General features: G+C 36.3%; 2 protein-coding genes and 1 long non-coding RNA gene across 7 annotated transcripts in view; all 3 read right to left on the bottom strand.

Annotated features, from left to right (window-relative positions):
• Positions 1 to 26,354, bottom strand: part of LOC108280967 (uncharacterized) — a 119,360-nt gene that overhangs the window by 45,338 nt on the left and 47,668 nt on the right. The gene's annotated exons all lie outside the window — the stretch shown is intronic.
• LOC108280985 (uncharacterized) lies at positions 500 to 17,005 on the bottom strand. Of its 2 annotated transcripts, XM_053688402.1 has the most exons (8): positions 16,870 to 17,005; positions 16,027 to 16,362; positions 7,521 to 7,763; positions 5,727 to 5,768; positions 4,876 to 5,211; positions 3,180 to 3,416; positions 1,191 to 1,304; positions 500 to 1,004 (listed from the first exon to the last, which is right to left on the bottom strand). In XM_053688402.1, the coding sequence occupies exons 1-8, from the start codon at positions 16,922 to 16,924 to the stop codon at positions 988 to 990; spliced, it is 1,380 nt and encodes a 459-aa protein (XP_053544377.1). In that variant the 5' UTR covers positions 16,925 to 17,005; the 3' UTR covers positions 500 to 987. The 2 variants fall into 2 exon arrangements, with proteins under 2 accessions (XP_053544377.1, XP_053544384.1); XM_053688409.1 differs by lacking the exons at positions 16,027 to 16,362; positions 16,870 to 17,005 and adding an exon at positions 11,069 to 11,268.
• LOC108281004 (uncharacterized) lies at positions 20,199 to 26,311 on the bottom strand. The gene is made up of 3 exons (XR_001815871.3): positions 25,632 to 26,311; positions 20,948 to 21,061; positions 20,199 to 20,760 (listed from the first exon to the last, which is right to left on the bottom strand). It is a non-coding gene; the product is annotated as an uncharacterized LOC108281004 (long non-coding RNA).

Below are 26,354 nucleotides of genomic sequence, written 5' to 3'. Positions count from 1 at the left end.
TGTTTCAATCAATGCAGAGACCCATGATTGCTTCACCCCACAACCCTGCCCATGCAAAATAAAATGAACAAATTAATACATTGCAAGCATTTAAGTAGTCTCTGTAGTAAGCTAAAGGTAGTCTTACCTTAGGCGACTGCCGTCACCCTTACTTTTCTCCTTGCAAACTCATCCACCAATTGTCTTTAACAAGCTCCAACATGCTGGAATATTATTTATTTGAGTAGAACAATATTTTGGCTATTTATTGGAGCTACAGAGCTTCCCCAAAACACATTTTTATGAAAACTGTTTTCATCGGATTTATGTTAATATTATTTAAAAAATTAGAGTTGTTTTGGAGTTATTGAGGTTTGGATTAAAACTTTAAGATATATTAAAGGCCATCTGTTGGATGTGTCTATGCTCAATGGTTTGCCCCTCTTGATGTTGGCTTTCTTCCTGCCACTGTTCCTCCTTAACTGCACCCTACATTAAATACAGACCAGACAGTACAGCATTTTATTTTGGGAATGATTTAATTTGTTGAATTTAGAACTCAAAAGTTACATCATAATTAAGAGAACAATCAAGAACAGTGAGTTTAGGTGTGTCAGTTAAAAAAAAAAAAGACTTTATTTCAGCATTCACACGTACAGTACATATACCTACATTTACATTTCAAAAACTTTATTAAAATCATTCCCACAAAAGCATTGTTGGCATGTTTGTAACAACTGTATCAAAGCATTGCATTATTTTTAAAATATTAAAAAAGAAAGAATACCAGAAACAACTGAAAATTAGCACTCGGTGCCTCAACGAAGCTACAGGAATCTTGAGGCTGATTTATTTGAATTTTTTTGTGGATTGAGGAATTAAATTTATGTTGTCTGTTAGCCATCTGTTATTGATGGTTGTATTCTTCTCATGCTTCAGTCTGAATGAGACACAGAGTGATGGTTGCTTGCATAGAGGAGATCTGCTTCTTCTGTTCCTAATCCAGGTTTACAGAGCTTCCTGAACTGTGGAAGGAAATGATGCGCAGGTGATCACCGCACTTACATCACCATGGAAGCTTTAGACCTTTAGACATTACATTTTCTAGCTGCTCATGTTCTTCTGTCTTTACATGTTAGCACATACTCATACTTGAATATGGACTTTGGTAATGTGATAATTTTCCAAGCTGTTAAGTATTAAAGTCTTACTCTCAGATGTCCTCTGTTTCCTGTAGATTCTGCGGTAGATGTACGCTCCCACTAACAGAGACAGCAGGATGATGACTTGAAAGATCCACACAGACAAAAACACCACCATAAAACCTGAGAGGGGGGGGACGAAGCTGAGTGATTCAGGTTGTTAGAGAGAAGGGTTTTTTAAAATTATTTTTGTTGTGTTTTGGTCAGTGAGTAATTTTTACAGCATGGGAATTAGCACATACAGACAAATGAGGGAATCAGAAAACTAGAGGAACTGAAAGACCATTCGGTTACCTACCACCTACCAGTCACCTACCATTATTACACTATGTGCAACTGGTCATATTAATCAGATCATCTAGTAAACACAGCACTGACCACCTTGGCTATTCTGAAGATTTAAAAATCTGCATAACACCATGTTATACAGATGTAGAATTATACAAGTAAGTAAACACCCTGTCCACTTTAATAGGAACACCTGTATACCTGCACATTCATGCAGATTTATAATCAGCCAATCATGTGGCAGCAGCACACTGCATAAAGTCATGTAGATACAGGTCAAAAACTTAAGTTAATGTTCACATCAAACATCAGAATGGGGAAAAAGTGTGACTTTAACTGTAGCATGGTTGTTGAGTATTTCAGAAACTACTGATCTCCTGGGATTTACACACACACACACACACACACACACACACACACACACACACACACACACACACACACACACAAAACAGTCTCTAGAGTTTACACAGAATGGTATGAACAGCAACAACATCAACAACAAAAACCTCCTGTGAGAGGAGGCTCTGCAGGCTGAAACACCTTGTTGACGAGAGAGATCAGAGGAGAATGAACAGACTGGTCTGAGCTGGCAGGTAGTCTATAGTAAATAAAAAGTCAAGTAAACACTCTACAACCGTGGTGAGCAGAAAAACATCTCAGAATGCATGACACATCAAATCTTGAGGTAGATGGACTACAAAAGCAGAGGACCAAGAACAGGAATCTGAGGTGATCATGGGCACAGACTCACTAAAACTAGACAGATGATGACTGGAAAAAATAGATGATTTTTTTACCCTAATCTTTAATTGTCCCGTTTGGGTGAGCCTGTGCCCATGATAGCCTTAGATTCCTGATCTCGGCTGACAGGAGTGGAACCCAATGTGGTCTTCTGCTGCTGTAGCTCATCCACTTCAAGGTTCAATGTTTTTGCAGGTTGAGATACTTTTCTGCTCACCACAGTTGAAAAGAGTGATTATATGAATTAATATACAGCTCAAACCAATCTGGCCATTCTCCTATTTTTTTTGCATCATGCCGTGTAAACTCGAGAGATTGTTGTGTGTGAAATGTCAGTGAGATTAGGAGTTTATTAAATACTCAAGCAAGCCCTTCTGGTACCAAAAACCAAGTTATGATTAAAGTCACAGAAATTCTGAACATTAACTGAAATTCTTGACCCGTAACTTCCTTGATTTTTTGCATTGCGCTGCTGCCACATGATTGGCTGATAGGATAACTGCATGAATGTGTAGGTGAACAGGTGTTCCTTATAAAGTGGATAGTGAGTGTAAGTAAGAACCATTGTACAGAAGTGTTAGTGACATCATCAGTGGACATGGCAAAAAATACTTTCATTTTATATAACTTCTGGGTTAAAATATGAAAGCTCATGAGTTGAAGATGAAAAGGAAGAAGGGACCCCAATTTCACCTGAAGTAAAACAGGACAGTACAAATTAATTTGAGCTAGCTAGCCAACATGCTATAAAGTGAGTGTGGCTCCTTCAGGATCTATTTCCATTAATGGAGCAAAAATAAAATTTGCCTGTGTATTCATAAATTGCTGCATTGTTTTTTGTTTGTCAAATCATTATATTAAAAAGACAGACTCACCAGCGCATGAGCAGTCACATTAATGCTGATGCTTCATCATTGTTGCTACTGTTGCTAAATTTATTATTATTAAAAAAAAAGACAGACTCACCAGAACATGAGTGGAGTTCAATGGATCTGTGGATATGGCTGACGTGATTTTCAACATGGCAGGTAATGTTTACATTACAGTTTTTATCCAGTAGGAGAGTGCTGTTCCCGTTCTCTAACCGAGTGGTTATTTCAGAAGTCCAGCTGAAGTAGAGGTTTTCTCCATCAGCAGAACACTGCACCTTCCTGACTCCAAGGAACATGCAACTGTACGATAATTTTACTGAGGACACCTTAGCTGCAGGTTAAAGATAAACACTTCAGGATGAATTACTATGGAGGACCCTAAAAACTAAACACATTATCAACCCAAAAATGCAATAGCAAATCAGGAGCACAGCAACGTTAACTCAAAACAGAAAGAGGAGGTCCTTATCAAACATCACACATTGACTGGAAATGACATGACTATTACAAGGGAAAAAATTGCACTTTTTCAGCCTATCTAGTTAGCTTAGCAAAACCAATTTAATGTGAAGTTATTTATTTTGTTAGAGTGGGGAGTAATTCTTTCTGCTGAATAACCCAGTTTCCTTTAGGCAGCTTTTCAGCGTTCTCATATTAATGCTAAGCAAAGTGAGGCATCATTAGATTCATTTAGACTCATGTTTCATACTCTTACTGTAAACATCCTCCAGCTCTCCATTTTCCACTGTCTCTCAGACTGATGTGTGCTTTAGCTAATCAGTAACATGTTTTAAACTTACAGGCCACAGCTAAGTCTGGCCCAAACTACAGTAATGAGTTATTTCACTGATTTCAACCAATGTCACTGTACAGCAGCCTGTATTTCTCAATCATCACATTTTCTAAAATACTTGTGGGAATTAAGAGCCAACAATTAATTAAAAACATATTGTAGGTTTAAGATAAGGTCAAAGATAATTCAGTATAGTTTTAAAGGCTTTTTACAGCCATAAAATTATGTCAGCAAAAACGCTACTTCAGATACATACTTTTTTAAATCTGAAATTGTGGGCTATGTGCTTAGTAACCAAAGTGTATTGTCAATTATATTAAAATCTTCAGCTTAACATTTACATGGATAAATCACATCTATAACATGTCTTCTATTAAATTCTATTAATAAAAAACCCACCAGAAAAAAAAAAGTTTAACTGTTTTTGTCCACCACATTATGTGAAACTTAACAAAGGCTCTGAAGAGCTACGCCCCCTTCATGCCATTTATGTGTTAAACCACGCTAACTATAGAGGAAAGACATTAAACTAAATTATATTTTTTAAACTGTTTTGATCAAAATTGGCTTTTTATATGTACATTTAAAACGAAAAATCTCAGTTTCTAAATGGCCTGCATTTTTTTTTAATGTTGATTATTCTTAGGTTTACGTTAAATTTGACCCTGAAAATCTTTTTATAAGGAAGCATTGTATTTTCTTGATTAAATGATGTACAAATTATTTTCCAACAAACATTTCTTCTTCTTGCTTCTTCACAGTCAAAGAAAGATTAAAATTCTAACAAAATCAAACATCAAAAGCCCTTTTTTGTGCTTTGTTATGTATGTATACATTACTGCATATATCATTAGATGAAGCCTCTTTCATAAATAAATGTAACTTTTATAAATGGAAATAGTAAAATAGTTTGAGAGGGACTCTAGAATAAATTAATATTTATGAAATAACTTGCATAATTTGTAGTGTGCTGTGTGAGGTGATTGTGTGGTCCTACCTTCAGTGTTCAGCTGGAGAGTATAAATGCCTTTATTATTTCCGTTTGCATCAAAGGTTTCTAAAGTGTATGTTCCAGAGTCGCTGCTCTCTGCACTGGTTAGTATCATAGTTTTATCATCTTTAATAAACTGCCATCTTGGGAGATTTGGTTTTGGTGGGTTACGTTTAGTTTTTCTATATTTTAAAATTGAACGAGTGGTAGATGTCTTGTCTGTGATCTTTAGTTCAAACACATCCTCCAGGGGAATTTGCAGGTGCAGTCGTTGTCCCAGAGCTACATAACACTGACTTCTCTCATTAAATCTACAGACAACATGATCCTGAAACAGCAAACCTGCAGAAGAAGAAATATAAGATCATGGTCTCATTATTCTAACACACTGAAATACACCCCGGATCTACTTAAATGACACTTTTATAACAGGAGAGCTGGATTCGGTATTCTGCTACAGTTTTTACTAAAGAACTGAACATGGAAATAAGTGTACATATTTGGTAATAATTACAAAGAAGTGTATTTATCTTCTCCAAAATGATTATTTGTCTTTTTGTTGGATTTTATACTAAAAATGGCATTTTACAAATCATAACAGCACACGCTGTTTCCTCTGAAGATTGTGTTCATGGTGAAATGAATATTTTAATTCCAACATCAATTACTTTTGGTATATTAAGTAAACCACACGTGAGTACATAGTGTCTGCTATATTTTTACTGCTTGGTTTAATTGTTTTAGAAGCACTGCCATTTTTCATGGCTTTTGGTCAGTACATAATCGGCAGTCTCAGGGAAAAACATAGTACATGCAGACATAAGAACATAAGAAAATTAAGGAACTGTGAGACTTACCATCATTAGAAGTTGTGGAGCTGATTACTGCAGTAGTAGGTTCTGAAGAATAAAACAAAATATATACTTGACCAGGAACATGCAGAGAGTTCATCAGGGGCTCAAATGAAAAAAGGGCTACCAAAAATTAATTAGTTAAATTAGCTCACCAAAGAGCTAATTTAACCACTTTGCTACTTCAACTAGTTTACTTTACTAACTTTAATTTAACTACATATTTTTATCACCCTGGTAGACATTGTAAACAGAATGTGTATGGTCACAATTATGAATATGAGATTGACAATACTAATATAATCTAATGGTATTTTATTTTTACATTCACAGAAATAATTACAACAAAACGACAAGTTTTATTGGAGAGATGAATCCAAAGAATTTTAAAAGAAAATTTAAATATTATGAAATAAAAATCATTTTTTTTAAAAACCTACAGTATTACCATCCACAATTATAGTGACACACCCACTGTATGTCTCTTACTGTAAAAGTCAGTAAAACTATTAAGTTCACAATTAAATTTACATTTGGCAACAGGCCTTTATTTCCATAAAACCACAGCACTGCTTGCTGAATTAGCTTTTTAGCCTTAAAGCTCGTAATTTATTCCTTCTAAATTTCATTTAAAAATATAAATTGACATTTAAATGATCTTTTGTCATAATTATTTCATATCACTTAGGCTACAGGATTAAATGTGCAATATTAGTTAACAAGGGGTAAGTTACTCTATGTATATAGTATAACTATATTCAGGATGTTGAAAAGTGGGTCCATAATTATTCTGTGCTGCGACTCTGCTTTCAGTTTTTTTTTTTTGTTTTTTTTTTTGTAGTGTCCATTAAATGTTCTCCAACTGAACTAAATGCTTTTATTTATATAAAAAAGCTAAAGGACAGTGGGTGCGGTGCCACAGGGGGCAAGGGCAATCGGTGTATGACTGAACAGAATACCGTGTAACACAGAATCTCACTCTTTGTAAACATATTATGCCTTTTTTGCAACTATCTGTCTCATATTAGCTCACCTTTTTTACAAATGTTGATAAGGAAGCTGTCCCTTTTGCAGCCTCCTTCACATTTTCTTTAATTTTCAGCTGTCTCTATCTGTTTGGCATCGTGCCTTTACTGACTATATAACATGTATATAATATAACAAGGTTACTTGCATGTCTGGAACTGTAGCGAACTTGAGTAGCTAGGACATACCAACACATTCCCTCTCAATCAGTTTGAAAACTACTGACAATAAGCATATAAAATGCTGCTAATATGGAAAAGGTTAGCAGAAGAGCTAGTGGTTTCAGCATACCTGTCTGTCTGTTGAAGTGAGACGCATCACTATAGTGTCGACAACGAGAATATCTGACTGCAGACTCAAGTTGGACAAATAAATAGGAAACTTCTCTGACTTTCTTTTATTAATTTACTTCTGTTTTGTGTACTCTCTCATGTTAATTTGAATTCAAATACTTTTTACATAATATAATTGTTTATTAATTACTGTTGAGAGGGGTACTTTTAAATAATTTAGAAAAAGGGCAGGGGCTCGAGCCCCCAGAGATTTTTTTTAAGTACCACTGTACTTGAGACCATATTTGAACTTGAGTGATGTAGCTGAGGTTGCGGAACTATCGACACCAGAATTGATACATCATGCTGACACTGCATGATGCATCATTTCTACCTCTAGCCATTTCTAATCTGTTTAGGGACTGAGCTTAACTTTTTCATTCTTAGTAAGTATTCCCCGGATATTTGGCTGTATTTGCCAAGAAGAATGAGATAGACTCACCAGGACATGGGTGGAGTTCAGTGGTATTGTGGTCACGGCTGACGTGATTTTCTACATTGCAGGTGACATTTCCATGATGATCTTTATTCAGTACGACAGTGCTGCTCCCATTCTCCAGTTGAGGAAATGTGTTTAAATCAGAAGTCCAGTTGAAGCGGAGGTTGTCTCCATCAGCAGAACAGTACACTTTCATGACTCCAGGGGACAAGCAGCTGTACCACATTTTCACTGAGGACACCTCAGCTGCAGATTAGAGATAAACACCTCAGGATGAATTACTATAGAGGCACATTAGTACTAAACACATTATCAAACCAAAAATGCAACAGCAAATCATAAACACAGCAACACTGATAATGCTAATTAATAATGTGTGTGTTTGTGGGTGTGTGCTCGTGTCATTATGATATACATTCAATCGACTTCATAAACCTTAGAAACAACATTAACCAGAGAGGAAATATATTAAACTACATTGCATTTTTAAAAACTGTTAAAATCAAAATTTCCTTTTTATACGTATATCTAAAACCAAAAATCTCAGCGGCTAGATCACCTGCATTCATGAAATTTTACATCTTCATTCCTTTCTCTTTTTTTTTTTATTATTGCAGAACATCGTCATTATACATGACATAACAGAACTATGTACAAACCAAAAAAAGAGGAGAAAACAGATAAATAAAGAAATAAATGGTGGGGGTGTCTCAGTAAAATGTGACCATGCCTTAATTGTTCTTGGTTTAGCTTTGATAATTCTCACTGCTGAGCGTTCTAGCAGTGCAATGTTTTTGAGTTCTAAGAGCCACATTTTGTCTACCGGAAATGTAGGTTTGTGCCAAATTTTAAATGTTAACTTCTCGACAGTGGTTAGTGCAGACATCATAGGAATACTTTCAGATATACAGTCCCAGTTTGGTTTATAAGGGACCAATTCCCTTTCCCATATCGTGGTAATGGGTAGTGTGCCAGAGTCATAATTGAGGAGTCTGTTGTAGATGAAGGACACTGCTCCTCGCATCTGCGAGAAGTTGACACAGTCCATCGAAGGATGAGAGTCCAAGTTACAGCTCCACAGTACACCATATGCACGGATTGCCCTTCTCAGCCTTAAATACAAAAAGTAGAAATATCTCGGAAGACTATAACACTTTCAAATCCTGAAAGGACCTGATGCCCTAGTTGTTAAATATGTCACCCAGAACAAATACACCTTGATCAGAACATGACTTAAAGACAAAGGGTTTTCTTGCAGATTGTATGTTATGATTATTCCAAAATGGGGGTTCAGTTGTAAATTTACTAGAACTTCCCATAAATTTATAGACATCATGCCAAATTTTTAAAGAATTGCCTACAATTTTATTATCATCAAACTTCTGTACTTTCTTTGACAGACCTGTAAATAATATGTCCTGTAATCGATGTGGAAGCACAGCAGATGCTTCTATAGCTTGCCAAGCAATCTGTGAGTCAACCTTCAACCAGGTCTTAAGGGAGCATAGCCATCATGCCCAAAAATAGAACTGGAAATTCGGAACTGGCAAGCATCCTTTGTCAGGTTTTCTGTGGAACATTTTAAATTGAATTCTTGGGTGTTGTACCGCTTATCCTACAGGGTTGTGGGGAACCTGGAACCTATCCCAGGGAGCATGGGGCACAAAGCGGGGTACACCGGGGTGCCGATCCATCGCAGGGCACAATAACATAAACATTCACACACCCATTCATACACTATCAACACTTTGGACAAGCCAATCAGCCCAATCAGTCTTTGGACTGGGGGAGGAAACTGTAGTAACTGGAGGAAACCCCCACAGCACAGGGAGAAAAGCAAACTCTGCACACACAGGGCAGCGGCGGGAATCGAACCCCCAACCCTGGAGATGTGAGGCGAACATGCTAACCACACCGTGTGCCTATCATTGAATTATTTATTTATTTATTTAAGTTTTAAAAGGAGAAAGATGGATCATTGAAAACAAAAATATGAGTCTACACAGAAAAATCCCTAGTGTTGAATTAACACCCAGAGTGTTCATTTGTGTCCAGTGGACTTATATAAACACTGTAGGGTGTAAATTCAACACTGTGAGTGTCAAATCAACACTGTGGATTTTGCTGTGTTGGGAGAATGTTCATTTTGATGACTGCTATCCTATCTTGCAGTGAAAGTAAAAGTGCACCCCATCTCTGCAGATACTGTCTATTTTTAGTAATTAAAGAGCTATAATTTTGTTTGATTACAGCCTGAAGTGTGGAGGAAATATGAATTCCTATATATGTAAATGTCTTACTAACTGGAATTGAGGGGGCATCAATGCCATGTCACACAATTCTGACATGGGCATTAAAACAGATTTATCTTGTAACCACACACATTTCTAAAGTCCTTGAAAATTTTAAGACACTGAGAAATAGAAGTAGGAACATTAGACAAATAGAGTAGAATATCATCTGCGAAAAAGAGAAATATAATGTTTGCAACTATGTATTGTGATAGGGGAAATTGTGTGATTTTGACAAATTGCCTGTGCCAGAGTCTCTAATGAAATTACGAACAGCAAAGGTAACAATGGGCAAGCCTGTCTTGTACCTCTACTCAGCTGAAAAGTGCTAGAGCAACTTAGACCTGTTCATACCCCAGTAAGGGAGTTTTTATAAAGAGTTTGTACCATATGAATGAAATGAGAACCAAAGCCAAAGCGAGTTAGAACTCACAATCAAAGGCTTTCTCTGCATCTAGTGAGAGGATAACGCTGTGATTGTTGGCCGGATTGGGCACATCAATAAAATTCGAAAGATGTCACACGTTATCTATAGCAAAACGACCCATGAGAAACCTTGTTTGACCATAGGAGTTTAAAAAACTAGTAATGTGTTAGCAACGAGCTATAACCTTAGCATAAGCCTTGACATCTATATAAATTAATGAAATCGGTCTATAACTAGGGCAGTAGAAGGGGTTCTTCCCTTTTATTAAAATCAAAGAAATAAGAGCAATATTCTGATGTCTATGAAAGGAACCCAAATTTATGAAAAAATTTATAGAGTTGAGAAGAAGTGGTCCGAGTAGATCCCATAACTCCAAGTACAGCTCTAGGGGTAGACCATCCACACCAGGGCCCTCACTCTTACTCATCGACTCTATTGCCTCCTCGGTTCTATTGAAGAATCAAGAAACATACGCTGCTCATCATTTAGGTGAGGGAGATTTAATTTTGACATTATATTCAGTGCCCTGATGTTTATCCGTTTCCACCTCGGAGCTGTCAAGATGTTCACAGAATTCCTTGAACATACTGTTCACCTCATCCAGGGTTGTGTGGAGGTTACCTGTATTGTCATTAAAGGCTGTTATTGAGGACATAACCTCACAGTTATTACGTTTACATGGACAGCATTAATCTAATTATTAACCTTACTCTGATTAAGATAATAATGTGATTAAGGTGTTTACATGAGTCGCTTTTAGAATACTCCTGTCATGTTCCCGTTTTACATGTTATAGAACATAATTAGATTAACAGCCCGCGTCATTACATCACCGCGCCACGCCGTCCGACGTCCCTCCAGAATTTCACGTTTCAACATGCAGTTCGTCTTCGTTATGGTACCGTATACAGTTTCGGGTGTTTTTATTCAATTTTTTTACGAACGCTTTAAGTGCAGTTAATTATTTGTCGTGCTATACGTGCAAATAGACAACTGCTTGAAGCCATGGGCTGCGTCCCAAATCGCGTAATTACCGTCTATATAGTAGCCGAGATACATGTATTTTTCTCCACTACAGGCCTATAGTAGGCAAGTATGCGATTTGGGATGCGGCCGAACTCTCTTGTTCGCCGTAAAATGTAAAACTGCCATGTGTGATCGTGTCCTGTCGCAAAATGCGGTGAAAACTCACACGACGTTCATAATGTGATTAAGGTGTTAACATGTCTGTAATAAACATCCATAATGCGACTAAAACAGGAGTACCCCACCTGTCTTAATTAGATTATTGCTTACTTCGATTATGACCTTAATTAGATTAAGGTAAGTAAAAATTGCTGTTTACATGGTAGTTTCTTAATCAAAGTATGGTCTTTATCGGATTAAGAGTGGATTATTGTTGTCCATGTGAATGCAGCTTATGTTTCAGCCTTAAAGCCAGCAATTTAGTGGGTTGTTCTCCATTAAAATAGTAATTTTGTTTAGTGCAGTGAACCAAACATTCTGTCCTTTTTAATAAAATCGCCTTGTAGTCAGATCTTAGATTTCCCAAGGTCCTGCTTTTACATTCAGTAAAAGTTTTTTTTCAGATCTCTTTCCAATACTTTAATCTGGTCCTCAAGATGAAATAATTATTTTACTCTGCATTTATTAGTATATGAAGCAAAAATAAATACAGTTTCCTCTCAAAAAACATTTCATTGCTTCCCATAAAATTTCCGGATTAACAGCTGAACTAGCATTCTCAGAGAGAAACAGTGTCAAATTTGTACATAGATATTTGACAAAGTCTTCATCCAATAGCAGGGACGTATTCAAGCGCCATCTCATTGCCCTTTGGGTAAAACAGGGGGAAACAAGTTACAGAGTACAGAAGAATAGTCTGAAATCACCATGGGTAAAATATCAATATGATTTATGCACTGAATAAGGTACCTCTAGATTATAATATAATCTATCCTAGAAAATGTCTTATGCCGTGAAGAATAAAAGGTACAGTCCCTAGAATGCTCATTTTTCATCCTCCAGATATCACACAAGTCATTATGTGCAATAAGGTCATTGAGTGGCTGTGAATCCAGATCCCCATGTATGGTTGAAGAGGATCTAGCAATTAAAGGATTAATCACTGTATTAGTAATCATACCAACAACCAGGTGGTAGTCCATGAAGCTAAGGAGAAGTTTGTGATGATAAAAAATCTGCTGCATATTTATTTGGAGCATAAACTGAGACGAAGGCAATTTTTAAAGTATTCTATGATCCCGAAGCACATGTAAACCATCCATGTTCATCACCTTCTGATTTCTCTACACCTTATGACTTTATGTGTTTTCTCTGCTCAGATAGCTATCTGATTGTGAAAAGACCAGGTGTAAATGCCTTCCGAAACGCATTTGAGATTGCTCAAACCACATCAGGAGGTGGTCTGGGCCGCATTCCAGAAGAAACTGGATAAGTCTAAATGCATCTGGTTGTTGAAACTGCTGGCTCAAATTTAGCCTATTACCCAAAAACACTTAAAATTCAACATAGAAGCCAATACTCACATCTACCTCTGAGCCCAGTTGGAGATAGAAAAAAGACACCAGCCGTGAGTGAGAAGAAGCAAGGGTCCAGCTTTATTGGTTCCGTTCCACCACACGAGATCCACACCGATGAGAATTCTCAGAAGTGATCTGATACCCTGAGCTTAAGCTCCAGTATTTATACTGTATTTACACAGTAAATAACCCATATGTTTCAAGAAGACTATGATATCAATACCAATAGGGTTAAAAAAGAGCTCATCTACCTTACTATTATGTTCAAAAGAAGGGCTATTCCGCTTACCAATAGCTCAAAAAACAGGGCTTTTCAACTTACACATAGAATCAAAACCAGGGGTTTTCAAATTACACATAGAATCAAAACCAAGGGTTTTGAATAACCCATAGAATCAAAAGTGGAGAGACAAAACAATCTAGAGTGACCTTGGTCTTACTATTATCTCGCGGGGGGTGGGGGTGGGGGGCAGCTTGACTCAGCTGCCCTTATAAATGGCTCCTCATGGTTTTCTCTTAAAATTAAGGCCTTCCTTGCGAGACAAGAATCTGCAACATCTGAATTATGAGTAAGTTATATTTTCCTGTATTTCTAGTTTATAATTTATTTTCATATTTGCTCTATATCTCTATTTTATATATAGTTATAAAAAAACGGTTTACTGTACTTCCTACTTCATAATATCATTACAGTTCTACTGTCCTACATATCCTATTATTCTGTTTTTTATAAAGAGTATATATATTATTATTATAAGATATTACCCTTATAATATCTTAATATTCCTTTTTATTATTCTTATAAAGTTATAGTAGTATGTGTGAGAGAGAAAGAGAGAGTGTGAGTGTGTGTGTTATGTCTACTTGCCCGCCCTTGACTGTACGAGAGTGTGTGTGTCACATATCGGGAAACTCTGGACTCCACTTCCCATCAGCCACTGCACTGCTCTAGTTTAGTTGTCACATGACCACCTGCACCTGATTCATGTTTTGGTTAATGAGCACTCGTGTGTGTATATATATATATATATATATATATATATATATATATATATATATATATATAGTCCTTGTCAGCACCATTAGCTTGTCTTTCGTTGTCTTAGACACCTGTGTTCCATGTTTCTTGATCTTGTTATTTTATGTTTAGTTTTGCCACAGTATTCTGCCAAGTAGTCTTAGATTCATGTTGTTTATGTCTCAGTGTTTGTTTCTTGCCACAGTGTGTTTCCCAGTTGTCATAGTGTCTTTGTTTCTTAAAATGTTTCCTTCAATAAATGTCATTATCTGCACCTGCTTCTGGCTCAACCTCGAATTGTGACAGTGTGTGTGTGTGTGTGTGTGTGTGTGTGTGTTAGCACTCCTCAGCTCGTATACTTTTTGACTTTTTGACTAATAAACCATAGTGTATTACTCTTAAAGATCTAAGATCTTTAAAGTGTGAATCCAATTCAATATCAGTCACACCGCCTCACACCGCTTCTGTGTGTCTTGGTGCCCGTCTTTTCTTCTTCTCCCCTTTACTGGATACTAGGTCTCCCTCATGTTCATTTTATGATATTTTTATCCACAACAAGACCACATACATCAGTGCTTTTCTCCTCCCAAAGGGAAGTAAGTCACTCACTTTAGCTGCGCCAGAAGCAAAAACAAGTTATATGTTATAGCCTGACAGAGATGAGTGTAAATAAGTGCCTCCTCAATAAATTGCTTTTCAGGCTGACACAAAGATAATCGAAGGTCCGGCACCCCATTCAAAAACTGGATAGCCAGTCTTGTTCCATAAAAGAAGCCAGCACTACATTTTCCCGCCAGTGTTGAGTCCGAGCTTTCATCCAGGGATCTTGCTTGGTTTTAAAATCTAAGTACTGCCAACAGCGAAAATGCTGCACATAATAAAGGTTGTTTAACATTGTTTAATGAAGTGCTGCCTTTTTTGCGTAAGCGTTGTAGCAAGCATTTTCGTTTTCTTTTCGACTTCATTTGCAAACCCAAATAGAGCAAAATAACGCCATTTCAGTTAAGCAGAAATGTGTATTTGCATTATGTGTGGGAATAGAAGATCGGATTCATATCCATTTAGCTGAAACGCATTATGTGCCCTAATGTAAATGGAACTGTTTTAAGAAATCAGATAGCTATCAGAAAAAATGCATGAAGTGACCAGGTGTAAACAGACCCCATTAGAAACAGAAATCTTCTGTTCTGAAGTATACCAACTCCTCTCGAAGCGCAAGTAAGATGAGGAGGCTATGAGTTTAAAGTGCCTATCCTGGCACCAACTAATACCAGAGGCCCTAAAATGGGATTCTTGTATTAAAGCTATGTCAGCACACTTACGGTGTAAATAATCTAGCTTTTTTCCTTTATATGAGAGAGTTCAAAGCATGAGGACTTGTCCTTATAGAGAAATAACTTCTCTTGCAGTTCTTCCAGGTGAGACTTGCTATCTACCACATCCTTTTTATATCCCGCACAGTGGCTTGCATTTACAGTAGTCATATCTGTCGCTGAACAATTTGACACCTTTTTCCAGTGAATCAAGCCGTGTAGAAATCGTTAGTATTTCCTCATGAACGATTGCCAACATAGTGAACTTTATGGCACTCAGTTGTTTCTGTAGCATCTCAGCAATGGCGTCGTGAAGGTGCTCATCCTCTTTAGGCCTTTTCTTGGAGGGAGAATGTAGTACTTCCTGTTTGGTTGCCATCTTTGAAATCTATCAAATGGAAGAACTGCTAAAAACTCGGCTCAAACTTTAGCAGGGATAGTTAAAGAAGAGAAATGGGCATCTGAAGTGAAGCCCTGAAACTCTAAGCATCCATCACCATCCGCTACGCATACGTATCCCTTCATTCCTTTCTTTAATTAAAAAGATGTTATAGAGGATTTTCCCAAAATGTTTATAATTCTTAGTTTTACAATAGATTTTACCCTTAAAAATTTAATAAAATGAATATTTTGTATAAGAAGTCATGGTCCATAATTTTTAAGATTTAAATTCTAATATCAAAAGCCTAGATTTTATTGTTAAGTACGTACATTTCTGCATATTTAATTAGATGAAGCATAATTTGAAAAAATAAATGATGTTTTTAAAAAGGTTCAAATATTGTAAAAAAAAAAAAAATAATAATAATAAATCTTGAGAGCGACTACAGTGTGAACAAATGCGTATAGTTTATATATTTATGAAATAACTTGTAGTAGTTTTATGTGTGATGTGATTAGTGGTTGTGTGGTCCTACCTTCAACGTACAGCTGGAGAGTATAAATGCCTTTATTATTCCCGTTTGCATCAAAGGTGTCTAAAGTGTATGTTCCAGAGTCGCTCCTCTCTGCACTGGTTAGTATCAAAGTTTTATTATCTTTAACAAACTGCCATCTTGGGAGATTTGGTTTTGGTGGGTTACTTTGGGTTTTTCTATATTTTAAAATGAAATGATCGGTAGATGTCTTGTCTGTGATCTTTAGTTCAAACCCATCCTCCAGGGGAATTTGCAGGTGCAGTCGTTGTCCCAGAGCTACATGACACTGACTACTCTCATTAAATCTACAGACAACAGGATCCTGAAACAGCAAACCTGCAGAGGAAGAAAAAATCAGGAACATTCTTAATATTACTACACACTGATATTATTACACACCTTGTTATCTTCTAATAAATGACACTCCATAATGACACACACACAGCTGGATTCAATAAAGAAAAGAAAGTGGGAATAATTGCACATATTTAGTGAAAGAAGAAGTGTGTGTGTGTGCGTGGGTGTGCGTCTGTATGTGCGTGTGTGTGTGTGTGTGTGTGTGTGTGTGTGCGCGCGTGTGGTTCTTAGGCTTTGTGGGGGGTTTTTTGTTTGTTTTAACGTTTGTTGTCAAACATCATTTGATTGATGAAGACATTCACAGAAAAAAAATATTTTTCACCTTTGAAGTGCAGGAAGGGTTCATTAAAAGATGGCCGATTTACTGATATGTGATCTCACTTGTTTAATTCTCATTTATACCATTTGTCATTCCATAAAGCATAAACTGTACAATTGTGCTTTATATAAAGAATGAATTGTGCATTTTGAGAAGATAAAACCTACCCATGGCAGCTTGTGTGAAAATCAGCAGGATTCCAAAGAAGACCTGTATTCTCATTTTATCCAGAGAACAGTCCTCTCTGTACCTGCTAGAGATCTTGATCACAAGTGATGAGAAACTACACTAGCAAGATTAAAGTCCTTTTACAGCAATACTAATGCTTTATGGAGCAATAGTGGAAGTTCCATAGTTACTTTTAATAACCGCTCACTTCCTGTATTCTAAGTTACAGGACAGAAAGAAAAAGATGGAAGGATTGCAACAATCAGCATTTTCTATAATTACAGTAGAAATGTAGAGGTGTGTTTAGCTGGTCTATTAAAGAAAAAGTTTTCTAGTTTATTCATAGAGTTTATCAATAAACAGCTCTCTGTTTCTGCGTGAAATGTGTTTCTTTATTAATGTAAAGAATTTCCGTGATCACCACCTAGCACGCTTGACTTGTAAGTGAGAACTCATCACTTGTGCAATCAGCAGCACTGTGGTCTGGTTCCCTGTCTGAAAAAAATATTTTTTTTACACTTCCATGGTCTATAAACATTTCACAAAAGCCAAGTCATTCTGGTCTCCTCACAGTCACAAAAGCTGGACCGTGGTATAGGACCATGGTGTCTGATGACATGTCACGGTTTATCTATTCATCCAGATATGAAATTGAAACTGATTCTGAGGTGACCAGGGACAGATTAGTTCATTCTGTATCTCTGGGCAGGAACCTAAGAAGATACCAATATCAGTTTAGACATATTCACACTGTTAGTTTCTTAGACTGTTGTCTTTAATAAAATGTCTCCCCTCTGATAAAACTCTCGCATTGGACAGCTATAAATTAACAACAAACGTGAGTAGATTAGATTTTTTTTAATGCAGCATTTCATGTTTGTGTGACACTCGGTGATATGGTGACATTGTTTAATGGATTTATTTACACAAATCTACAATTTTGTATTGTAGACATACTGTATGTGAATATAATGTGAGAGGCTTTATACCGGATCCAGCTGTCATTATAATATCAGTTTAATCCTGCACAATTACATACTTCACATTCTTTTTTCCTAATGTATTCCCAGCAAGGTGCTGATTTCTGGACTGTTTCTGGACTCCATACATGGATCCTCAAAATACTGTCAAGTCTCCAGTGTCACAAAACTCATCACATAATGTCTTAAGGAGACTGATTTAATAATAGAAGTGAATAATGAACTTAATCATTATTAAGAGTCATGCATAAATAAGAACCGCATTTTAGAATATTAAAAATAAAGATTACGAGAAACAACTGTAAAAATTGGTTCATCAAGAAATCTGCAGGCAAAATAGGGCTGGTTTAGTTTTTGAATATGGACTGAGTTATTACATTTGTTTTCTCTGTTACCCATCTGTAATTGATAGTTATATTTTTCTGGTGGTTCAGGGTGGATGAATTAATGGCATGGAGGAGAGCAACCATGGACTACTTCTTCTGTTCCTAATCCAGGTTTACAGAGCTTCCTGATCTGTGGAAGGAAATGACACTCAGGTGATCACTGCATTGACATCACCATGGAAGCTTTAAACATTACATTTTCTAGCTGTGATATATATATATATATATATATATATATATATATATATATATATATATATATATATATATATATATATATTAGTCCGAATGAGGCGCGCTTCAGCCTCAGTCACTGGGAAGGCCTGTATGGTTCTGGTTGTGTTAGGCATGTTGGCAAGGCTGAAGGATTAGCAGTAATCCTATGAGCACCTTTGGGTTAATAATAAAAATAAAATTAAGAAGTATAATAAACAACACCTCTGTGAACTCTGATTTGAACTCTGAACTCTGAACTCTGACTTCAATGTGCAGTTGTTTCTGCAGTAGGCTCATAGGAAGATATTTGGCATAAATGTGCATAATCATTAGTAAACAAACAATTTTTTCTATGTAATGCCCACAAATATTTTTCATTTAGATGCACAAAATGCAGCATGTTTTTAATTTGAAAAAAAATCTATTTTTATTGTCTTTTAGAAGAGATTAATTTAAACAGATTAGCTGCAGCTCCTAATTTCTCACCACTAGGAGTTTCTCACCAACTCCTCAAGCTATGTTCTAACTGGTTTGTTGGTCTAGGGGTATGATTCTTGCTTAGGGTGTTAGGAGGTCCTGGGTTCAAATCCTGGATGGGCCCAAACTTTTACAAATATTTAATATAAATTTCATCATAAGTCTGGAATTTGAGCATTCAACCAGGCTGAACATTTGCAAACAACAAGGCTGGTTTGCAAACAAGTGTGTGTACATGTGTGTGTGTGTGTGTGTGACTCCTAGGCAGAGTCCAGAGGAAGGTTCTGGAAGCTTTGGGTGAGGAGAAGCAGTAACATCTAACCCAAAGTCTAGTTGCACGGGGTGGCAGGGAGCCACTGTTCCGCCCCCAGGAGACATACCGGGGTTATAGGAGTGTTGTTGAACGGTGTTACCTGGATGATGACCCTGCAGCTGACCTTTGCCATATGGAACCAGTGGCACTGAGCATCCATTAACGGTGCCAGTGAGGTGCGCTACAGCCTTAGTCACTGGGAAGGCCTGTATGGTTCTGGTTGTGTTAGTCATGTTGGCAAGGCTTGAGGATGAGCGGTAATCCCACCAGTGGAGGTTTGGCAGGCAGTAATTCCATAGCAGGTCAACATCTACCTTTGTAATTAATATTTTAAGTATTAATGCATACTTTCAGTTCAGCCTATTCAATAGATTTCAGTAGAAAGTGATTTAACAGTGTAATACTTAAGTGGTGCAAGCAGGTTATCATTAGTTTTTTCTTTGTCTGTTTTTTCCTAAAACGTTTCTATTTGTTTTTCACTCAAATTGTGTTGGTTGCTATATCCCATAAAATGTAGAGAAAGATCTGAGATTTATCTTGGTTTCGTTTTTTATATCACCTATATATAGGTATATATTATATCACATATATTACAATGTGAGTATTTATAAAGCCCTACAGTGATGCTGGTGATGTATTTTACAGTCATCATTATGTATAACAAATTTCATCTATAGATCAGTCTCCGCACAGAGGGGAACCACTTTTCTCAGAAAGGTTTTTTTTTTTTTTTTTGAAAGCTGTTTATACTATCCAAATCTTTTCTCTGTTCTTCTTCAAGCTGAGGCAATTTTTGAGCAACTCTTCTGCACTTTCAGTCTCACAGCTCTCCACACTGAACAACTGAACAACTCTTGCCATCCTCTTTATTGCTGCAGGATTTGATGTAATGGATCCATCTGAAAGACTCAAATGGCACATCATTTTGTTGGACATTTTTCTTTACAGGATTAAAAAAAAAATAAGGTACTGGGAGCATCCATATTAGGCTTGCTGTGTTACCGGTGTTTGGCCGCACACCGATTACATCACTTGCCCACCGGTGCACCACGCCCACTATCGTTTTGACTTTTTATAGTGATAAAAATCATTTAGTTCAGTTACAGAAATTGAATTTACATTTCAAAAACTCTATTAAAATCATTTCCACAAAAGCATTGTTGGCATGTTTGTAACAACTGCATCAAAGTATTACATTATTTTGAGAATATTAGAAATAAAGCATAACAGAAGCAACTCTAAAAAATAGCACTTGGTTCCTCAATGAATCTGCAGGAATCATGAGACTGACTTAGTTTTTTTTTGTTGTTTTTGTTTAAAAAAAAAAAGAAAAAGAAAAAGAAAAAGCAAAGTCCAGGTGTGGATTGAGGAATTACATTTATGTTGTCTGTTAGCCATCTGTTATTGATGGTTATATTTTCTCATGTTTCAGTCTGAATGAGACACAGATTGATGGTTGCTTGTATAGAGGAGATCTGCTTCTTCTGTTCCTAATCCAGGTTTACAGAGCTTCCTGAACTGTGGAAGGAAATGATGCGCAGGTGATCACCGCACTTACATCACCATGGAAGCTTTAGACCTTTAGACATTACATTTTCTAACTGCTCATGTTCTTCTGTCTTTACATGTTAGCACATACTCTATAGTTGAATATGGACTTTGGTAATGTGTTAATTTTCTAAGCTGTTAAGTATTAAAGTCTTACTCTCAGGTGTCCTCTGTTTCCTGTAGATTCTGGGGTAGATGTATGCTCCCACTAACAGAGACAGCAGGATGATGACTTGAAAGATCCACACAGACAAAAACACCACCATGAAACCTGAGAGAGAGAGAGAGAGAGAGAGAGAGAGAGAGAGAGAGAGAGAATGAATGAATGAATGAAAGAGGGACAGACAGACAGAGGAAGGAAGGTGAGTTGTTCAAGTGGTTAGTATGGAGTCAGGTAAGAAAAAAAAAATACAGCCATGTGTAAACCGTCCCCTCAGTTTTGTAAAGCGTGCGCACCGCGTTAAAGTTGGGTTTATATTGGACATTCGCTGTACATTCCAGCTTTTCTCTAGTCTCAAGAAATAAACACACAAAAAGGACATAATGTGTATTGTTTTAATAATATGTATTGAGTGGACATAGAACCAATACAACTGAATATATTTTCAATTTTTCTCCCGTTAAAGCACGCGGAAGTCAATGTTTGGGAAACGCAGGTCATCAGGGCTTTATAGTAATGGAATGAGTAAGGGACCGTCTACAAACTGCATGACCTGGGCAACTGAATAAGATTCTACTAAGTTTATAGTTGTCTACTTCACAGGATATCTAACTTATAGCAGTGTTAGGATACTGTATGGATAAAGAATTTTTTAATTTTTTTATAGCATATATATTATTAATGATATACCTTTTTATTACACATATAAACTTATTGTGCCATGTAAAAATCTTATACAGTTGCCCAGGTCATGCACTTTTTTAGATGGTCCCTTACTAACTCTATTACTATAAAGCACTGATGATCTGAAAAATATGACCAGTTGCACATAGTCTAATAATGGTAGGTCTTTCAGGTCCAGTAAGGAACTTACTTGCAGTAAGAAAACTCTCTAACCGTTAGAGAGTTTTCTTACTGCAAGTTCCTAACTGGAACTGAAAGACCTACCATCATTAGACTATGTGCAACTGGTCATATTTTTCAGATCATCTAGTAAAAGCAGCACTGACCACCTTGGCTATTCTGAAGATTTTTTAAAAATCTGGATAACACCATGTTATATAGATATAGAACCATACAAGTAGGTAAACAACCTGTCCACTTTAATAGGAACACATGTACACCTGCACATTCATGCAAATATCTAATCAGTCAATCATGTGGCAGCAGCACACTACATAAAGTCATGCAGATACAGGTCAAAAACTTCACTTAATGTTCACATCAAACATCAGAATGGGGAAAAGGTGTGACTTTAACTGTAGCATGGTTGTTGAGTATTTCAGAAACTACTGATCGCCTGGGATTTTCACACACAACAGTCTCTAGAGTTTATACAGACCAGCACATCTGGTACCAACAACCATGTCATGGTTAAAGTCACAGAGATAACACTTTTTCTTCAATCTGAATGAAGGATGGGGATGGAGAGTGTAAGTAAGAACCATTGTACAGTAGTGTTCATGACATCATCAGCAAATGATACTTTTCAGGAATATATCTTTTGGGTTAAAACACGAAAGCTCAAGAGTTGAAGATGAAAAGAAAGAAAGGAATGACAATTTACATTTTAAAGAAACCTGAAGTGATCTATTTCCACTAGTGGACTTCAAATATTTTTTACAAATTTGAGAGACTATAGTGTGAACAAATGCATATATTTTATGTATTTATTAAATAACTTCTTGTAGTATGATGTGTGATGTGATTTCAGGTTGTGTGGTCCTACCTTCAATGTTCACCTGGAGGGTATAACTGCCTTTAAATCATAAGTATCTAAAGTTTGCATCATAAGCATCTAAAGTGTATATTCCAGGGTCGCACCTCTGTGCACTGGTTAGTATCATAGTTTTATTATCATTGCCATCTTGGGGAAGTTGGTTTTGGAGGGTTACTTTCGGTGTTTCTTAAAATTCTTAAAATGAAATGAGTGGTCTTGTCTATGATCTTTAGATTAAACCCATCCTCCAGGGGCATTTGCAGGTGCAGTCGATTGCAGGTGCAGTCATTGTCCCAGAGCTACATAACACTGACTACTCTCATTAAATCTACAGACAACAGGATCCTGAAACAGCAAACCTGCAGAGGAACATTCTTAGCATTATTACACACCTATTTAAACTGTGCTACAGTTTTCAATAAAGAAAAGAAACTGGTAATAAGTGCACATATTTGATGAAAATCATTAAGATGAAACTTAAAGAGAGAGAGAGACAGAGAGAGTGAGAGAGAGAGAGAGAGAGAGTCATTTACATATTTGTTGGATTTTACTCTGAACAACGGCAGAAAAGCATGTTGTGCGTGTGTTTTCTTGATTAAATGATAAATAAGTTATATTTCAACAAACTGTGTAAGTCTTTTTCTGAAGATTGTGTTCAGAATGAAATTTTGTTACCCAATATCATCCAAAGTGTATATTTATAATCATATGTTGTTTTATATATATATATATATATATATATATATATATATATATATATATATATATATATATATATATATATATATATAATTATATGATGTACAATCCCAATTCCTAAACAGTTGAGATGCTGTGTAAAATGTAAATAAAAACAGAATGCAATGATTTGCAAATTGTCATGTATCAGGAAACTCTGGACTCAAGTTTCCACCAGCCACTGCACTGCACTACATGTCACATGACCACCTGCACCTGATTCACGTTCTGTTAATGAGCACTCTTGTGTATATATAGTCATTGTCCGCACTGTTTCTCTGTCTTTCGTTGTCTTAGACTACCATGTTCCATGTTCCCATGTTTTGTTTCATGCCACAGTATTTTGCCTAGTTGTCTTAGTGTCTATGTTTTGTTGTTTGTTTATATAATAAATGTTATCTAACTGCGATTGCTTCCGAGCCCATCCTTGATTCGTGATACAAATCTCATAAACCCATATGCTATTTACAAAAGAACATAGAAAACATATCAAATGATTAAACTTAGGAAATGTACCATTTTCAGAAAAAAATAAGGTAATTTTGAATTTGATGGCCGCAACACGTCTCAAAACAGTTTGGATTGGGGCAACTGCTGGAGGAATATTTTGCAACTAATTAAAAATTGGCAACAGGTCAGTAACATGATTGGGTATAAAATGAGTATCTTAGAGACGCAGTCTCGCAGAAGTAAAGATGAGCAGAGGTTCACCAATCTGATAACTATCTACAAATCGTTGAATAATTTCAGAATAATGTTCTTCAACATAAGTCTCATCATCTACAGTACATAATATCATCAAAAGATTCTGAGAATCTGGAGAAATCTCTGTGCGCAAGGGACAAGGGTGAAAATCAATATTGCCTGTCTGTGATCTTCAGGCTCTCAGGTGGAACTGCATTAAAAACAGGCATGATTCTGTAATGGAAATCACTGCATGGGCTCAGAAACACCTCCGGAACTCATTGTCCGTGAACACAGTTCGCCGTGCCATCCACAAATGCTGGTTAAAGCTCTATCATGCAAAGAAGAAGCCATATGTGAACATGATCCAGAAACACCGCTGTCTTCTTTTGGCCAAAGCTCATTTAAAATGGACTGAGGCAAAGTGGAAAACTGTTCTGTGGTCAGACAAACCAAAATTTGAAATTCTTTTTGGAAACCATGGATGCCGCGTCCTCTAAACTAAAGAGAACTAAAGAGGAGAGGGACCATCCGGTTTTTTATCAGCGCTCAGTTCAAAAGCCTGGATCTCTGATAGTATGGGGGTGCATTAGTGCCTATGGAATGGGTAGCTTGCACATCTGGAAAGGCATCGATGCTGAAAGTTATATACAGGTTTTAGAGCAACATATGCTTCCATCCAGACAACATCTTTTTCAGGGAAGGCCTTGCATATTTCAGCAAGACAGTGCTAAACCACATACTGCATCTATTATAACAGCATGGCTTCATGGTAGAAGAGTCCTTTCACCAATTGAAAACATTTGGTGTATCATGAAATGAAAAATGAGATGTGTTGCTGACATCAAATTAAAATTTCCTTATTTTTCCCTTACAATTGTACATTATCTCAGTTTAAACATTTGATATGTTTCTATGTTCTATTGTGAATAAAATATGAGTTTGTGAGACTTGCAAATCATTGCATTCTGTTTTTATTTACATTTTACACAGTGTCCCAACTTTTTTGGGATGTGATTGTATGCTAAATGACGCATTTAAAATAGATGAAGCAACATTCGCATAAACACACACAAAAATCCAAAAAAAAATTATATATTGCATATTGTATTTAAGTATTGCGATGAGATATTTTTATCAGATCGCCCATGCCTAAATTGCACTGTTAAAACTGCACTTTCTTTAGACTCTTTTAAAGCTACATGTTAACACTGATTATGGGAAAGAAATGCCTGCACAGGGTTAAGCAGTAGGCCAATTGTGCACATCAACATGTGATTTTTAAATACATATTAGACCATTTAGTGCCAGTGGAAGTCCTATTATCCTTGGATGTTATGTTTTTTTTCTAAAACATTATTTTATTGATGAAGTTTTTGTACTGCAGGAAGTGTTCATTAAAAGATGACTGATTTACTGATATCTGGTTTCACTTGTTTAACCTACATTTATTCTATTTGTCATTCCATAAAGCATAAACTGTACAACTGTACATGTTATAAATAAATGAATTGTGCATTTTGAGAGGATAAAACCTACCCATGGCAGCTTTTGTGAAAATCAGCAGGATTTCAAAGATGACCTGTAATTCTCATTTTGTCCAGAGAACAGTTCTCTCTGTACTTGTTAGAGATCTTGGTCGTGTGTGATCTCAAGATGAGCAAGATGAATCTCCTTTTACAGTACTAATAATGCTTTACTGAGAAGTAGAGGAAGTTTCAAAGTTACTTATATAACTGGTTACCTGTATTCTAAGTTACTAGAAAGAAAGAAAGAAAGAAAGAAAGAAAGAAAGAAAGAAAGAAAGAAAGAAAGAAAGAAAGAAAGAAAGAAAGAAAGAAAGAAAGAAAGAAAGAAAGAAAGAAAGAAAGAGTTCTCTCTGTACTTGCTTAAGATCTTGGTCACAATTGATGAGAAATCACAATAGCAAGCACTAATAATGCTTTACCGAGAAATAGTGGAAGTTCCAAAGTTATTTTTATAACTGCTTACTTCCTGTATTCTAAGTTACAGGACAAAAAGAAAGAGATGGATGGACTGCAACAATGAGCATTCTCTACAGTAACAGTAGAAATGTAGAGGTGTGTTTAGCCGGTCTATTAAAGAAAGTCTTGCTAGTTTATCCATAGAGCTGATCAATAAACAGCTCTCTGTTGCTGAGCGAAATGTGTTTCTTTATTAATGTAAAGTATTTAAATGTATACAGCCTAGATTCTTTGAATTGTAAGTGAGAACTCATCGCTTGTGTGGTCAACACCCCTG

The sequence above is a fragment of the Ictalurus punctatus genome, chromosome 2 (genome assembly GCF_001660625.3).
Source record: "Ictalurus punctatus breed USDA103 chromosome 2, Coco_2.0, whole genome shotgun sequence".
In the NCBI taxonomy this organism is placed as follows: domain Eukaryota; kingdom Metazoa; phylum Chordata; class Actinopteri; order Siluriformes; family Ictaluridae; genus Ictalurus; species Ictalurus punctatus.
Note: the sequence above shows the minus strand (reverse complement) of the source record. Positions and strands in the feature narration are given on the sequence as shown.